The 18,110-nt window shown below is 37.0% G+C and overlaps 2 protein-coding genes across 5 annotated transcripts in view; one reads left to right on the forward strand and one right to left on the reverse strand.

Moving 5' to 3' along the window:
- LOC105324874 (macrophage mannose receptor 1) overlaps positions 1 to 18,110 on the reverse strand; it is a 41,926-nt gene that overhangs the window by 1,381 nt on the left and 22,435 nt on the right. The window contains exons 31-39 of one of the 3 annotated variants that reach the window (XM_066083690.1): positions 8,302 to 8,408; positions 7,889 to 8,032; positions 6,356 to 6,472; positions 5,787 to 5,965; positions 3,987 to 4,086; positions 2,813 to 3,060; positions 2,319 to 2,490; positions 889 to 1,170; positions 318 to 494 (exon numbers count right to left, since the gene is read on the reverse strand). In XM_066083690.1, the coding sequence (XP_065939762.1) occupies positions 318 to 494; positions 889 to 1,170; positions 2,319 to 2,490; positions 2,813 to 3,060; positions 3,987 to 4,086; positions 5,787 to 5,965; positions 6,356 to 6,472; positions 7,889 to 8,032; positions 8,302 to 8,408 (1,526 nt within the window). Of the gene's footprint in view, positions 1 to 317; positions 495 to 888; positions 1,171 to 2,318; positions 2,491 to 2,812; positions 3,061 to 3,986; positions 4,087 to 5,042; positions 5,143 to 5,786; positions 5,966 to 6,355; positions 6,473 to 7,888; positions 8,033 to 8,301; positions 8,409 to 18,110 lie in introns of those variants that run through there. The other 2 variants (XM_066083691.1, XR_010713800.1) reach the window with 2 other exon arrangements.
- On the forward strand, positions 10,091 to 17,659 carry LOC109621106 (uncharacterized). 2 transcript variants are annotated; one of them, XR_010713799.1, is made up of 2 exons: positions 10,091 to 17,066; positions 17,543 to 17,659. XR_010713799.1 is itself a non-coding variant. In XM_034467015.2 (2 exons), the coding sequence occupies exon 2, from the start codon at positions 10,914 to 10,916 to the stop codon at positions 16,692 to 16,694; it is 5,781 nt and encodes a 1,926-aa protein (XP_034322906.2). In that variant the 5' UTR covers positions 10,095 to 10,242; positions 10,719 to 10,913; the 3' UTR covers positions 16,695 to 17,659. The 2 variants fall into 2 exon arrangements, 1 of the variants encoding a protein (XP_034322906.2); XM_034467015.2 differs by having other exon boundaries at positions 10,095 to 10,242; positions 10,719 to 17,659.

Raw genomic sequence — 18,110 nt, forward strand, 5'->3', positions numbered from 1 at the left:
AGACACATATTACATTTATTAATGAAGTTTTTTCCTTGTTCCATATGAGCATTCTTTCTTTTTGCGATACATACAAGAAGTTAATATATATCTCTGTGCAATACCTACAAGCAGTTCTCTCTTTGTGCAATACATACAAGCAGTTCTCTCTTTGTGCAATACATATGAGCAGTTCTCTATGTGCAATACATACATGTATGAGCAGTTCTCTATGTGCAATACATACATGTATGAGCAGTTCTCTATGTGCAATATATATGAACAGTTCTTTCTTTGTGTTACACATATGAGCGGTTCTTTCATTGTGCGATACATACGAGCAGTTTTCTTGCAGACATATCGGCGCTGCGTGAAGCATGTGACGTCGTTCCACTTGCCACTGTCAGTGTACATCTCCACGCACTCTTCCTGGGAGGAGCTCATCGCGTCTGACGGTTCCCCTTTGTTCCAGTTCAGGAAGTTCACAGGAGAGCCGTCACGCCAAGAAAATCCATCTGATAAAACAAACATAAAAATTCTCTCCATGGGATATAGCAAAGGAAGTGTGCTCGACTCATCATTAAAATTGATAAGCTTATAAGCTTATCCAAACTGAACCTAATTAATGTGTGACAGGTTTTTCCCTGCAGATGTGAATTTTGTTTGCATTATGATTCCAAAATAAGTACATTTAATTTTGAGGGTATTTTTTTCATAATCTGAAATACAGTCATTTTTTTTGCAATTTAATTTTTTGTGTACGGGCATATGATACAGCAGAATTTAACAAAAATAACAGTTGAAAAATATTTAGCTATATAAAACAATTAGACAGTTAATGTGTATTTGGGCTGACGACTAATTATGTACACTTTATACTGGACTTTGTAGGATATTCTTGTTCTTTACCTGAGAACCCTTTAGTCATTCCGATCCAGATGTTTTCCGGGAACCTTGGTGCCTGCTCTCCTGGCTGAGGTTGATAGTTCTGGAATTTTTGGATGATGACGTTCATTTCTGCCATTGAGTGAAAGCTTGCCAGTTCCATTCCCTTCTTTTCACACACATAGCTGGCTTCTGGCCACGTCTTTGTGTCCAGGCCCGATATATAGTAACAGCTGAGTCCGATACCTATAGGGGCGGATCCATCACAGCTCACCAAGGACGGGAGAGGGGTTGGAGGGGGCGTGTCTGAAATTGACAGGTATACATGTATATCACACTTTCAATGTTGCACTTCACATGAATGGCTCATTGAATTTTTTAAATACGTCCAAGACTTCCAGATTATAGATACACTGTGCTGATACACAAAACCTGTCCTCAAACAGTATTTTTCTAATATCTTCTTGACTGTACATTAAAATCAAACATTGAATAGATATTGATAGCTGTATGGCTTATACATATTCTTTGTATAATTTGAATATGGGGGACAATATCTAAAAGGGAGATAACTCGTAATGTAATATACTGGTACAAGGGTTGATCCAGAAGTTACGTCTCACTTAATGCACCGCACTTCTCATGGACGTTGTATTGTATAAAATGATGCATCAACACTAAATTAATTAAGGACTAAATTACAGTCTACCAGAATGCCAAGGGCCAAAAATTGACATCACTAACGTGCAACAACTATCCTTATCTCACGCTCTATAAAATATATTATCTCCAGAAGTAATTCTTATTATGCATTAAAAATTTTTGATCTAAATTGAAATAGTTGGATATCTCAAATCACAAAATTTTATCACTTTATGTCATTTTACCATTATTATATAGCATTTGTGACATTGCTTCTGGATCAACCCTCATATATTTCTAACATGGGTGATAACTCATTGTAATTGATCTAACAGGGAGGACAACTCTTACTGTAATTGATCTAACAGGGTAGACAACTCTTACTGTAATTCATTTAACAGGGGACACAACTCTTACTGTAATTGATCTAACAGGGTAGACAACTCTTACTGTAATTCATTTAACAGGGAACAAACTCTTACTTTAATTGATCTAACAGGGAAGATAACTCTTGCTGTAATTGATCTAACAGGGAAGACAACGCTTACTGTAATTCATTTAACACGGGACACAACTCTTACTTTAATTGATCTAACATGGAAGACAACTCTTACTTTAATTGATCTAACAGGGAAGACAACTCTTACTTTAATTGATCTAACAGGGGAGACAACTCTTACTATGATTCATTTAACAGGGGACACAACTCTTACTATGATTGATCTGACAGGGAAGACAACTCTTACTTTTATTGATCTAACAGGGAAGACAACTCTTACTGTGGTTGATCTAACAGGGGACACAACTCTTACTATGATTGATCTGACAGACAAATCCGAGCTGTTGGTTACATAGCGTGTCGTTCCATTGGTTGTTGGTGATGGCCACACACCCTTCACCCGTCCCCTTGGTAGGCTCTCCTGTCCCCCAGTTAGTGTAGGTCACAGACCAACCAGCTTGGCTCCAGGTATATGTTCCAGAGGACTAAATATCATAAATTATACATGTTCTGCATAAGAAGTGTAAGAAACAGTGTAAAATATTGTTATTTTAAAGAAAACATTATCCTGTATTACCTTATTCTTATCCAATCAAAAATTATATGAAAATTAAAAACCTATGTCGTGTGAGCTGACATACTCAAAGAATAATCATGGAATACATTGTAACACATCCAGGATATTTTAGTTTAGGTTGGTCCTTTAATGTTCATACTGGTCAAATTTGAAAGGTATCCCTAAAAATGAGTAAAACGTCCTGAATATGAAAAAGTAACGGACTTGACAGCTGCTGGAGTACTACATACAGTGGTGTCGGCGAGTCCGATCCAGTAGCCGTTAGGAGCCGAGTCCGCCACCAAAGCCTGCACAAACCCGTCCTCGTACATGCTGCTAATCTCCACCAGCTGAGCGCTGTTATCCTTACACACTTGCTGAGCTGTCGACCATGATGGTGCCGCGGCATTCGGTGGAAAATAGCGGTAACAACTTGGCCCGTATGCTGTGTATCCATCCGGACATGCGCCTTCATTGGAGGTGAGAGGTGCACCAGCCTCTGTAATCATTTAGTGACACAGATATGTGAAAACCTGGTTACATTATTTACTATCATATTTCTATACAATATACTACATGTATTTCTTTATTGTTTCAATAATCAAGATCACGTACATCATTTGTTTAAATTTTTTAATCATGGTAATTTAAAACAAGAATCAAAAACATGGCCTTCACACCTAATATTTCTGTATTTTATTCTTAAAAGGAAACATTTATGCAAAGAGGAGACTCTGAGGTAAATTTACAAATATGAAGTTGATTCACTTCTCCTATGAACTGAAAATACATGTACTACATTTGTCTCTGGGAAAAACAGGTGTGTAAGAGAGATAGTCGACCAGTAGTTATCTGTAATCTAAGTTTCTTTAAATTATCAAAAAAATCTTTATTTACAAATTACAATGTCTCATTGAAAAGTGCCCCAATGATGATGCTTTTGAGATTCTTGCAGAGTGTGTTGCCTGCTTCAATGACAATGAAATGACAAATCTTGAAAAACTTTTAATAACTGAATTAAACTTTAAGGTTTCCTAGTTTAAAAACTAATATGCAAAAGAAAACCATTATAATAGACAAAGAGAGGAAGAAAGACAAATAGACAAACAGCCAGTTACACTATGTACATAGTTACATAAAATGGCTACATATATAATAGAATGATATGAATTGTCATGTATTTCATATTAATTTTCCTTTATTTTGCATTTGGGAAAAATGGACCAATTAATATACTGGTATGCCTTTTAAATTTATTCATAAATTATTAAATGCAATTGCAACATTCATTGTCAATATACACATGTATCATGGTATGTATATTTGTTTTATTTTTATCAATGAGATGATGAGAAGCACTACAGATTTTAAGCAGGAGGGAGACAAGCATCGGATTGCCAGAGGCCATGACTTGGTGTGGCTTACTTCGATGCTGCTGACAAACAAAGTTACGTAGAGCACTGCACTGCTTGTCATTCCACTGGCCGGCCCCATTTCTGGAGGCGTACATTTCGACACAACGCTCCTGTATAAACAGATTGGAGTACAGACATACCACAGACAGACAGACAGACATTGACTACTGGAATACAAGATATAAAGAACCCTACACCAAGGTACAGTAGAGTATATTATTGAGTTAAAGCTGAACACAGCTCGTAAATAGGCACTGTCCGCCATATTTCTCTTTCAGTACCGCTCTCCCTACAACCCCTATATAAGCTGCAGACCTCTTAACAGTTCAAAGTATTTTGCTGTAGGGGTCTCTGTGGGGACGTACATCTTGTATCGCGGTGTTACTCGGTCGCGATGAAATTATCAAGTAGTTTTACGCACTTTTTTCAAACCAGGAGAGTACTAACATTAAATAAACTGGTCAATGCATTACATGTATTTACAAACATAATATAAACATAAAATAAGAACAACGAAAGGAACACTACACGTCGGCCACGAGTTTCAGATGTTCAATCGGGTGTAACAATATCCAAGGGTTAATTTACCAGGTACCTGTGTCACGACGCCTATTTACGAGCGGTGTTCAGCTTTAAACTATGTTAGCCACATATATATATATCAGTACATACATTATTGCTTTTGTACTGCATTACCATTTTAAAATCTTAATTATTTAAACAAATCCAAAAAAGTCGAACAAATAATTCTTGGCAATACTCTGACTATTGTATAGATGTTTTTGCCCAGATTAAAAGTCCATTTACAGAAATACATGTATGTGGCAAACATGTAAAAAGACAAAACAGAAGGAGGAGCTACAATTACAACAAGGACAGTCCTCAATCTGTAAAAGAGAGAAATAATATTCTGGGCGGCTGGCTACATGAATGTTGAGATTCAGAGTTTAATTCCTTTATTCAGCATCTGAAACTAAAGAAAACAGGAGGGTTGAGGAATTCTTTGCTCTTATCCTCCAGGTACGAAAGAGTGGTGGTGCATTATGGGAAGGGACACATGACTTACGCCGGTGTTGCTGACACACATAGCCTCTCTCCTGGCCACAGACAGCATCATTCCATCGCCCCGCCCTGTCAGAATCTATATAAAGCTCGACGCATTCTTCCTATCAACAGAGCATAACACAGAAATGTCATCTAACGTATATGTATGACTGAAATAATGCAGGGATTATTCTCCATTAGGTGATCCGATATCAAAACCATCCATCCTGGTGCTCTAATTACCCATAATGCACACAGCTAGACCAGAGAGAGAGAGAGAGAGAGAGAGAGAGAGAGAGAGAGAGAGTTTTCAACAACTTTGCAGAGATCTGATCTAGCCCTTTTCTGTATGTATCTATATATATGGCTATGCAGGTCATTTATTCATGTACAAGATTTAGCAGACTGTTTATAGTAATTAATTAAGATGTTAAAAATCTGAATAACATATTCAATTTCAACCACTGAATTACTGCTCTGTGGGGCACCTGTATACAAAGTCACTCAGCTTTGGACAGAACAGTAGAAACTTCACCACTCGGTATTACCAGTATCAACATTTTAATTGCTATACTAATATTGCAGATCACATACTGAACAGTGAGGCACAATCTTTAAAAATGTCAGTCTCTGAATAAGCATAGTAAGATCAATATTAACATTCAAGCACTTCTTAAATCCACAGTAATACCCAAATTTTAACAAGATTTAATCAAACCACTTGGGAGAATGTTCTAAATGGAAAAGACAAATCATTCACACTTACGGAGTTATAGCGCATGTTGGAGCCATCAGGAGAGTTGTTTGGTTCCCCTTGGAACCAGTTGGTGTATGTAAGGGGAGAGTTGTCTGCCCATGTAAACCTCCGTGATTGTCGCTGGTCATTGAGTCCGATCCAGAGTGTCAGTTTCGGGTCCTCATTAATCAGCATGGATGTCAGAAACTCTGAAATCAGGGAGGATTGCATATTATTTGTGCTGTCAGGCCCACTGATTTAAGCTTATTGATTCCATCATACTTTCATTAAATTTCCTTAAAGTTAAAACAGTCTTTGAAATTATTTTTTCAACAAGTTTCTGGTACTGGCAGAAATTTACATTGAGAAACCAAACCTCAAGATGCAGGGTCGAAAATTTTTGTTGGTAGCTACTATTATATAGGTACATGTATGGGGATACTGATCTTTTGATACTTAATAATAAGTAAAAAAAAAAATGAAAATGCTCAGAATGCTAGAAAAATATCTGAGACATATGCTTTGATTAAAAATTTATAATTTAATTGAGAAAGAGCAAAATTTTAATGGGTGTTAACGTTTCCCTGGAGACAACATACCCTGCTCATGGATGTTACTGATGGTTGCTAGGGAGGCCCCGGGGTAGGCTGTTTTACAGGCACTGGCTGCCGACGTCCAATTGACTTTACTGTGGACTATGAAGTAACACCGATTTGCTGGTATAAAAATAAAACACAATGAGGTAATAATGATTCTAATATTTAAGAGGCAAAGCATATTGAAATTGCATCACTTTGAAAATACACTGAAATTACATCACATTGAAAGTACATTGAAATTACATCATTTTGTTATTAAAAAAAATTATTACATGTGATAAGTAAAATGTAGTTACTCTAACATTAGTTTATTATCAAAAAAAATAAAACATGTTTAAAAGATTTTAAAACACACACATAATCAGTTTGGCAAGCAAGTAATTCACAACTCCTGAACTGATCATGCACGTAGTGAGTCAGGCATAGAAATGATTGACGTACTGCTTGGTCCGGGTTTAAAGTTCTGGTTGGGATACTTACGGTATGGTACGGGTTTAAAGCTCCAGTTGAGATACTTATTGTATGGTACGGTTTTAAAGTTCCGATTGGGATACTTACTGTTTGGTACGGATTTATAGTTCCGGCTGGGATACTTACTGTATGGTACGGGTTTAAAGTTCTGGCTGGAATACTTTTTGTATGGTATGGTTTTAAAGTTCCAGTTGAGATAATTACTGCATGGTACGGGTTTAAAGTTCCGGCTGGGATACTTACTGTATGGTACGGATTTATAGTTCCGGCTGGGATACTTACTGTATGGTACGGGTTTAAAGTTCTGGCTGGGATACTTTTTGTATGGTACGGGTTTAAAGTTCCAGTTGAGATACTTACTGTATGGTATGGGTTTAAACTAATGGCTGGGATACTTACTGTATGGTATGGGTTTAAACTACTGGCTGGGATACTTACTATATGGTATGGGTTTAAAGTTCGGGTTGGGATACTTACTATATGGTATGGGTTTAAAGTTCGGGTTGGGATACTTACTGTATGGTATGGGTTTAAACTAATGGCTGGGATACTTACTGTATGGTATGGGTTTAAACTAATGGCTTGGATACTTACTGTATGGTATGGGTTTAAACTAATGGCTGGGATACTTACTGTATGGTATGGGTTTAAACTACTGGCTGGGATACTTACTGTATGGTATGGGTTTAAACTAATGGCTGGGATACTTACTGTATGGTATGGGTTTAAACTAATGGCTGGGATACTTACTATATGGTATGGGTTTAAAGTTACGGTTGGGATACTTACTGTATGGTACGGGTTTAAAGTTCCGGTTGGGATACTTACTGTATGGTACGGGTTTAAAGTTCCGGTTGGGATACTTACTGTATGGTACGGGTTTAAACTTCTGGCTGGGATACTTACTATATGGTATGGGTTTAAAGTTCGGGTTGGGATACCTACTGTATGGTACGGGTTTAAAGTTCTGGCTGGGATACTTTTTGTATGGTATGGGTTTAAAGTTCCAGTTGAGATACTTACTATATGGTATGGGTTTAAAGTTCGGGTTGGGATACTTACTGTATGGGACGGGTTTAAAGTTCCGGTTGGGACAACCAGCTGGAATGAACTTGGTTGTTCCTTGGTTGATCGGCTTTGTACTTCCTGACAATGGCCGCTTACAGATGAAGTTTTTACGCATGTTACAGTTATCATCGTTCCAATCTGAGAGAAGAGGAATCAAAGATCAGTGACACAATCATACATATAGATTTATGAACTCACATTTAAAAAAAAAATTTGTTCTGCCCATATGCCGTGACCCTGTTCCATATAAAAAACAATACCTGATCTGGTTCCTTTAAAAATGATCATTTTTACTTCTTCGTGGAAATAAGCATTGACAAATGAATGATGTAAGCATACAAAATACTAGAATGCTGATGTTAGTATATCTGGACAGGTTAGCTAAATATAGTAACAAGATGGCCTACTTCCTGCAGACCAGTATGGCATGGTGACACAGTTCTCTCCCGCAAAAGCGTCATTCGGTTCGTTGGTTCCCCAGCTAATAAAATCCAGGACACTACCGTCAGTCCATCTGTAAAAAATCAAGTTTTCACAAAATTAGGCCTTAAATTGCTTACAATAATTATAGTAACAAAAATATAAAAGGTCATTTCAATGAAATAATTTTGAAGATACTTTTTACTGCTTTTAAAAGCATTGCTCCTTGACGTGAGGAACAACTTTTCATATTTACAGTTAATTAAACCTGTTTGATGTTAACATTAAGGCTGGATGATTGTGGTCATTTTTTAAACAAAAATATCAATTAATCTCCTTTAGCAGAAGAGCCTTATGTTATAGAAAAATATTCAAATTTCAAAGCTACTACTAAATAGAATTTACAGCTTTAAAAATCATATCTAAAATTCTTTAAGTAGTTGTGATAGCTAATTTAATGACCATCAAAATCCCTTAAACCATTGCTGACGGGGATGTCTATCTGAGATAGTCCTGTTGATCAACTTACACAGACTTGTTGCTGTACTCAATATTTTTGAAGACTCTACTCAATGTCATTGACGATTGACTTTCTCAGACTTAAATTGTTGCAGTACTCAATGTCATTGAAGACTGTCCTCAATGTCGTTAAAAATTGACTTACACAGACTCGTTGCAGTATTCAATATTATTGAAGACTGTACTCAATGTCATTGATGATTGACTTTCACAGACTTGTTGCTGTATTCAATGTCATTAAAGACTGTACTCAATGTAGTTGAAGATTGATTTACACAGACTTGTTGCTGTACTCACTGTCATTGAAGATTGATCGAAGTACACAAATTTGTTGTTTACTCAATGTTGTTGAAGATTGACTTACACAAACTTGTTCCTGCACTTAATGTCGTTGCAAATTGACTTACACAAACTTGTTGTTGTACTCAATGTTGTTTAAGATTGACTTACACAAACTTGTTGCTGTACTTAATGTTGTTGAATATTGACTAACAGAGATTTGTTGTTGTACGTACTCAATGTCATTGTAGATTGACTTACACAAACTTGTTGTTGTACACAATGTAGTTGTAGATTGACTTACACAAACTTGTAACTGAAGTGTACTTATTGTCATTGAATATTGACTTACACAAACTTGTGGTTTTACTCAATGTTATTGAAGATTGACTAACACAAACTTGTAACTGAAGTATACTCAATGTCGTTGAAGATTGAATTACACAAAATTGTTGTTGTAATCAATGTAGTTGAAGAATGATTTACTTACACAAACTTGTGTTTGTACTCAATGTTGTTGAAAATTGATTGACTTAGACAAACTTGTGGTTGTACTCAATGTTGTTGAAGATTGACTTACACAAACTTGTAACTGAAGTGTACTCAATGTCATTGAATATTGACTTACACAAACTTGTGGTTGTACCCAATGTTATTGAAGTCTGACTTATACAAACTTGCAACTGAAGTGTACTCAATGTTGTTGAAGATTGACTTACTCAAACTTGTGGTTGAACTCAATGTTGTTGAAGATTGACTTACACAAACATGTTGCTGTACTCAATGTCTTTGAAGATTGACTTACACAAACTTGTTGTTGTACTCAATGTTGTTGAAGATTGACTTACACAATCTTGTTGCTGTACTCAATGTTGTTGAAGATTGACTTACACAAACATGTTGTTGAAGATTGACTTACACAAACTTGTTATAGCCAATTTAACATTATATACATTTTTCCGGATTGAGTTTGAATTTTAGAATATTCCGGATTTCCGAATTTGGTTTTGTTATTAGGATTTTTCGCGGGGAACGAGCAGTTTAGATTTTTTCCTAGTCCCTGTGCTGAACACCATTTACATTTACCATGTTTACTATGTTTGTTTCTACGAGAGAAAACTTCTAAGTTGGTAAGTTAACATGAAATCTGCTTGTGTATTGTTTTGTGCAGAAAGTTATGTATAAACGATAGATATAAATGTGTAAACAAAAGTGTTCAACTGTGAAGATGTATTTTTAGTAACATGTTAGAATGTTGGCACAAGGGATATATCTAGAATGTTATATAAATTTAAAGCTATAAGTATCATCGTAGCATGTTTCTATTGTGTGATATATCGGAATTTAAGGTTTCATTGTTTGGATGCGATGTTTTGTGCACTCTACCATAGGCGTACATATATATTCATTTTGAATTGTGTAATTTGCTAGTAGTATGAGTTTCGTTATATTTGCTAATTTACTAGAGCATATATATAAGTGAAAGTATTGTTTACAAGAACAGGGGCATATATATTTACTAGAGTGATATTTGTCATATGCTGAGTGTGTTTTGTTTGTTTATTCATAGCATCAAAACTTATGTATGTTTTCTTTGTTTTTCCAGTTAATCACATCATCACATCTAGTCACATCACGTGTCATTACATCAAGTCACGTCATCATGTCCTAAATCATCATTATAGTTATACAATGACTGAATAAAGATGTGCATTAACAACAAGTTGACTCTTCCTTGATGGTAGTCAGTACAATATTAACAACTTAGAAGATCTTGTCCCTAAAGAAGCTGTACTTCGTCATGGCGGATGGTGCTACAGGAGAGACAAGACCTAGAGCTCATACCGAGAAAGGTTTAGAATATCATCTCGATCGTAAGTCTAAGTATCGTAGGGGATGTGAAAATAAACTGGTGTCTTTGAGTGAGGATATCGAAGAATTATTGACAACATCAACAGATGTGAATGAAGTCAAAGAACTGTACAAGAATTGGCTGAAAGTTTACGATGAACTTTTATTTACACATGAAAGTCTTCAGGGCTTATTGAAACTTTCGACCGGAAGTGGAGAAAGTGATGACAAAGAATTTCAGGACAGGAATTCCCGATTTCATAAAGTGAAAGATTCTGTAGAACAGTGGTTCGCGAAACATTCAATGCAACCGACTCCAAAGAAAATACCATCTGATGTGAAATCGAGACTGTCAAGTGCATCGAAAACTTCAAGTCAAATTTCACTCGAGAAATTAAAAGAAAGTCAACGAAAAGCAGAACTGTTGGCCAAAGCATCAGCTTTAGATGAACAACGAAAATTAGAAGCGGCTAAACTGGAGCTGAAAATGAAAGAAGAAGAATTGAAGATTAAAACTGAACTCCAGATAAGTGATGCACGATCCAAATTATTGGAAGAATTAGAGAAAAGTGAACTCCGTGACCAAGAACTAGAAAACTCCCTCATCAATGAAAATATAGACAGAATTGTAACTTTTGATCTTGATCGTGAAAATGAGTTCACATGTGACAATTCTACTCCGCGCATTCCTCATCGATCTGTGCAACGTTTAGTTAGACCAGAATTGTCAACACCCATATATGAACCAAGCAGTGAAATACAGACTGTCGCTCGTGAATTGAACAAACCAAAAGCTGATCTACAGAAGTTTGATGGAAACCCTATGAATTACACAAGATTTCTCAGACAATTCAATGCCAGAATTTGTTCTAATACGGAATCATACGAAGAACGGTTGAACTATCTATTACAGTTTACTGTTGGTGAAGCACAAAGAATCGTTTCTGGTTATTCATATCTGGATGCTGAACGTGGCTACAAAGCAGCACTGGAAGAGTTGAAGGATCGTTATGGAGACCCTGACATTATAGCGCAAGCATATGTGAAGAAAGCTCTCGATTGGCCTCCAGTAAAACCGGACAGTGCAAAAACTTTAGATCAGTTTGCTATATTTTTGCGTGAGTGTCAATATGCTGTTGAAAACATTGATACTGGTCGTGTACTGGAATATTCAGAAAATTTGAAACTGTTAGTGAAGAAATTACCATTTTACCTTCACGACAAATGGCGAAGCTGTGTATATGAACTGAAAGAGAAGAAACAAGCTGTGAAGTTTCACCATCTTGCTGACTTTGTTCGCAAAGAAGCCAAAAAAGCAACAGATCCTGTATACGGAAGAGAAATTATGAGCAGTTCAGCCAACAAACGTTTTCAAGACCAGAAGAAATCAGAAGCACATAAAAACTTTGCTGTGAAAACCAACACAAGATCTTTCTATGATAACAGTGCTACACAGATGAAACCAGTTTTCAAACATTGTACATTCTGTAATGGAGCCCATTCATTGGACATGTGTTTGAGCATTACTATTCTACCTCTTAAAGACAGATATGCATTCTTGAAAACAAATGGACTGTGTTTTGCATGCTTGAGATATGGACATGTGAAAACTAATTGTCGACAAAGAATGACATGTGCTCATTGTAAGAAGTATCATCCATCCATTCTTCACGTTGATCCTCGACAGAATGAAGGAACAAATGGAGCTTCAACTTCAAGAGAACATACTGACGGTGAAAACCCTTTGTTCGCTATGTCATCTACAGTTCATATGGGGGCTGGAAAACAAGCACTACCTATTGTGCCGGTCAGAGTCAAGTCAAAGTTCAGTGACAAATACCTGGAAACATATGCTTTCCTTGACTCAGGAAGCAATGCAACATTCTGTTTGGAGGACATTGCAAGATTGTTAAAACTGGAGGGAAGGAAGATGAACCTCAACCTTACGACAATGGGCCAACAGCATACTCAGACTTCTCATGTGATTTCCGGGTTAGAAATATCCGACATCAATGGTGTGAATGTGTTGGAACTTCCTCCGGTCTACACACAACCTACTTTACCTGCATCGAGGACAGATGTGATTTCTCCAGAGGATATTGAGAACTATCCACATCTCAGTGATATTGAACTTCCCAGGATTGACAGTGATGTCGGAATTCTGATTGGAGTCAATGTGCCTAGGGCAATGGAGCCTTGGGATGTTATACCCAGTGTTGATAATGGACCGTTCGCTGTAAAAACTTTGCTAGGCTGGGTGATAAATGGACCACTCGAAATTCATGCGACTTCGAATGATACATATGTGTCCGTTAATCGTGTAGATGCAAAACTAATGAACAACTTGGAGGAACAGATTCGCAATCAGTTTAATCATGACTTTAATGAAAGAACTATTGATGACAAGTGTGAACCCTCAAAGGAAGACAGAAGATTCCTAGAATGTGTGTCAAATTCTATTCATTTTGAAGACGGACATTACGTTATAAGTCTTCCGTTTAAGTCAGAAAACGTGTGTTTACCTAACAACAGGAAACAAGTTGAACAAAGACTGTCTTCACTTCAGAAACGATTCAGTCGTGATGAAAACTTTCACAAAGAATACTGTGTATTCATGAACAAGATTCTTGAAGAAGGGTATGCTGTCAAAGTTCCAGATGAGAAAGTTATTCAAGATGACGGACAAGTGTGGTACCTACCTCATCATGGAGTATACCATCCTAAGAAAAGGAAGTTGAGAGTTGTGTTCGATTGTGCAGCTCGATATCAGGGAACTTCATTGAACGAACAACTGTTACAAGGACCGAATCTCACAAATACTCTGATTGGTACACTCTTAAGATTCAGACAAGATGAGATAGTGATCATGGGAGACATCGATAGCATGTTTTATCAAGTGAAAGTACCACAGGAGGATGCAAGTTTCCTTAGATTCTTATGGTGGGAGGATGGAAATCCTAGAAAACGCATAATTGAGTACCAAATGGTAGTACATTTATTTGGTGCGACATCATCGCCAAGTTGTGCAAATTATGCTTTGAGGAAAACAGCGCAAGATTACAAAGGACTTTACAACACTGAAGTCATCAACACTGTCCTTAAAAACTTTTATGTGGATGACTGTTTGAAATCAGTGAAAACCGTAACTGAAGCATCTTCTCTGTTGTGTGATTTGCAAGATCTTCTTATGAGAGGAGGATTTCATATTACTAAATGGATTAGTAATAGCCGAGAAGTTATGACCAATATTCCAGTCTCAAGGAGAGCAAAGGAAGTCAAAGACTTGGATTTGGAAAATGATACCCTTCCCATCGATAGAGCCCTGGGAGTTCAGTGGTGTGTTGAAAATGATGTTTTTTGTTTCAAGATGGACATTAAAGATCAACCCTTAACGAGAAGAGGTATCTTATCCATGGTGAGCAGTGTGTTTGACCCACTGGGATTTTTGGCCCCGTTCACTCTAAAAGCAAAGTGTTTACTACAAGAACTTTGTAAACTTCAGCTAGGATGGGATGAGAAGATACCAGGACATCTCGCACAACAGTGGAACGAATGGCTACAAGATCTAGAGAGACTTTCTGACTTTAAAGTGTCAAGATGTTATAAACCTGTTGGATTCGGAGAAATAAAGTCCGTACAGCTACATCACTTCGCAGATGCCAGTGAACGTGGATATGGAACTGTATCCTACTTAAGACAGGAGAACTTTGATGGTGCAGTTCATTGCTCATTCGTTATAGGCAAGTCACGTGTCGCTCCATTAAAACAGACGACAATTCCTCGACTAGAATTGACAGCGGCTACAGTAGCAGTTCGCACAGATAAGATGTTGAAGTCCGAGTTAGATGTACCTATAGATGAAACTGTGTTTTGGACAGACAGCATGGCAGTTATTCGGTATATAAGAAATACCTCATCTAGATTTCACACTTTCGTCGCAAATAGACTTGCAGTGATTCACGAAGGTTCCTTACCTGATGAATGGCGATACATCAATACCAAACAAAACCCTGCTGATCTTGCATCAAGAGGCATGTCCGCTAATGACATTCTTCAAGGAAAACATTGGATAACAGCACCTGAAGTCTTGTTAGCAAAAAATGATAGTTGGGCTGAAAAACCAATGGAACTTTCTGATGAGATACCTGTTGACGATCCAGAGGTCAAAAAGGTCACAGTGAGGGCAGTTACTCATACACGTGAATCCTGTGATAATCATGTTGATAGTGTTGAAAGACTATTGAACTATCATTCCTCATGGTACAAGTTAAAGAAAAGTGTGGCATGGATTCTCAAAGTAAAGAAAAAACTGTTTCTCAGAACTCAACGCAAAACACAACTAGAAAATCAAGCAGCTGAGACATGTTTATCAGCTGAGGACTTGCAGGAAGCTGAAGTTGCTATTTTGAAATTCATTCAAAGAAAATCATTTGCATCAGAAATCGAAGAGCTGAAGAAAGGACATCCTGTGAAACTTAGTAGCAATGTCAGAAAATTAGACCCTATTCTTGATGATGGACTCATTCGTGTTGGTGGTCGATTGCACAGAGCAAGTATGCCATTAGAAACCAAGCATCCAATCATCTTACCTAAGGATCACCACGTGTCAAATCTGATATTGAGACGGATCCATTGTGAACTGAAACATAGTGGTAGAAATCATATGCTTTCTATGTTAAGACAAAAATACTGGTTAATACATGCGCCTTCTTCTATCAGGAAGTTGATTTCAAAGTGTATAGTATGTCGCCGCCAAAAAGCTAGAGTTGGAGAACAGAAAATGGCTCAATTACCAGAGGATCGTTTAATACCTGATGAACCACCATTCACTAGAGTTGGCGTGGACTATTTTGGTCCTTTTGAAGTGAAATTGAAGAGAAGTCACGTCAAACGTTATGGTGTTATCTTTACTTGTCTTGCCAGTCGTGCTGTGCATTTAGAAGTTGCGTCTTCTTTGACTACAGATTCCTACATCAACGCTTTACGTCGTTTCATTGCACGCAGAGGTCAGGTGAAGAAAATTCGCTCGGACAATGGGACAAACTTTGTTGGGGCCAATCGTGAACTTAGAAACTCGATAAACGACTGGAATGTGTCACAGATTCATGAAGCAATGCTACAGAAAAACATAGATTGGCATTTCAACCCCCCAGCAGGATCCCATCATGGAGGTGTCTGGGAGAGAATCATCAGGACCATAAGAAAAGTGATGAACAGTGTTCTTCGAGAACAGATCCTAGATGATGAAGGACTCAATACACTTATGTGTGAAATAGAGGCCATTCTCAATGACAGACCAATAACCAAGAATTCCGATCATCACAACGACCTAGAGGCTTTGAGACCAAATCATCTCTTGTTAATGAGACAACAGCCAAATTTACCGCCAGGTGTGTTTACGAAATCTGACAACTACTGCAGACGTCGTTGGAGGCAGGTTCAATATATGGCCAACCTCTTCTGGAACCGATGGGTGAAAGAATACCTACCATTACTGCAAGAGCGTCAAAAGTGGCACGAAGTGAAGAGGAACCTGAAAATCGGTGATGTGGTTTTAGTGGTGGATTCGAACTCTCCTCGTAATTCCTGGCCCATGGGTGTGGTTTTAGAGACTGTTCCCGATCGTTTTGGACTGGTGCGACAAGTTAAAGTAAAGACAGCAACGAACACTTTGATGCGTCCAATAGATAAACTGTGTCTCATTTTGGAAATGGACGAACCTTCTGTGTGATGTGTTATCAAACTTTCATTGTGCTTTTTCAAATTTGTTGCTTATCTAAGGCAACCTATGACATTTATTGACACGGGTACTTTTTCAATGTGTATAATTTGATTATATATCAAGTATTATGATTTGTATAATTGTGTCACATAATGTTCCACAATTAGGGGGCTGGATTGTTATAGCCAATTTAACATTATATACATTTTTCCGGATTGAGTTTGAATTTTAGAATATTCCGGATTTCCGAATTTGGTTTTGTTATTAGGATTTTTCGCGGGGAACGAGCAGTTTAGATTTTTTCCTAGTCCCTGTGCTGAACACCATTTACATTTACCATGTTTACTATGTTTGTTTCTACGAGAGAAAACTTCTAAGTTGGTAAGTTAACATGAAATCTGCTTGTGTATTGTTTTGTGCAGAAAGTTATGTATAAACGATAGATATAAATGTGTAAACAAAAGTGTTCAACTGTGAAGATGTATTTTTAGTAACATGTTAGAATGTTGGCACAAGGGATATATCTAGAATGTTATATAAATTTAAAGCTATAAGTATCATCGTAGCATGTTTCTATTGTGTGATATATCGGAATTTAAGGTTTCATTGTTTGGATGCGATGTTTTGTGCACTCTACCATAGGCGTACATATATATTCATTTTGAATTGTGTAATTTGCTAGTAGTATGAGTTTCGTTATATTTGCTAATTTACTAGAGCATATATATAAGTGAAAGTATTGTTTACAAGAACAGGGGCATATATATTTACTAGAGTGATATTTGTCATATGCTGAGTGTGTTTTGTTTGTTTATTCATAGCATCAAAACTTATGTATGTTTTCTTTGTTTTTCCAGTTAATCACATCATCACATCTAGTCACATCACGTGTCATTACATCAAGTCACGTCATCATGTCCTAAATCATCATTATAGTTATACAATGACTGAATAAAGATGTGCATTAACAACAAGTTGACTCTTCCTTGATGGTAGTCAGTACAAACTTGTTGCTGTACTCAATGTCGTTGAAGATTGACTTACACAAACTTGTTGTTGTACTCAATGTTGTTTGAGATTGACTTACACAAACATGTTGTTGTACTCAATGTTGTTGAAGATTGACTTACACAAACATGTTGTTGAAGATTGACTTACACAAACTTGTTGCTGTACTCAATGTCGTTGAAGATTGACTTACACAAACATGTTGTTGAAGATTGACTTACACAAACTTGTTGCTGTACTCAATGTCGTTGAAGATTGACTAACACAAACATGTTGTTGAAGATTGACTTACACAAACATGTTGTTGTACTCAATGTTGTTGAAGATTGACTTACACAAACATGTTGTTGAAGATTGACTTACACAAACTTGTTGCTGTACTCAATGTCGTTGAAGATTGACTTACACAAACATGTT

The sequence above is a fragment of the Magallana gigas genome, chromosome 5, assembly GCF_963853765.1.
Source record: "Magallana gigas chromosome 5, xbMagGiga1.1, whole genome shotgun sequence".
NCBI classification, from domain to species: Eukaryota; Metazoa; Mollusca; class Bivalvia; order Ostreida; family Ostreidae; genus Magallana; species Magallana gigas.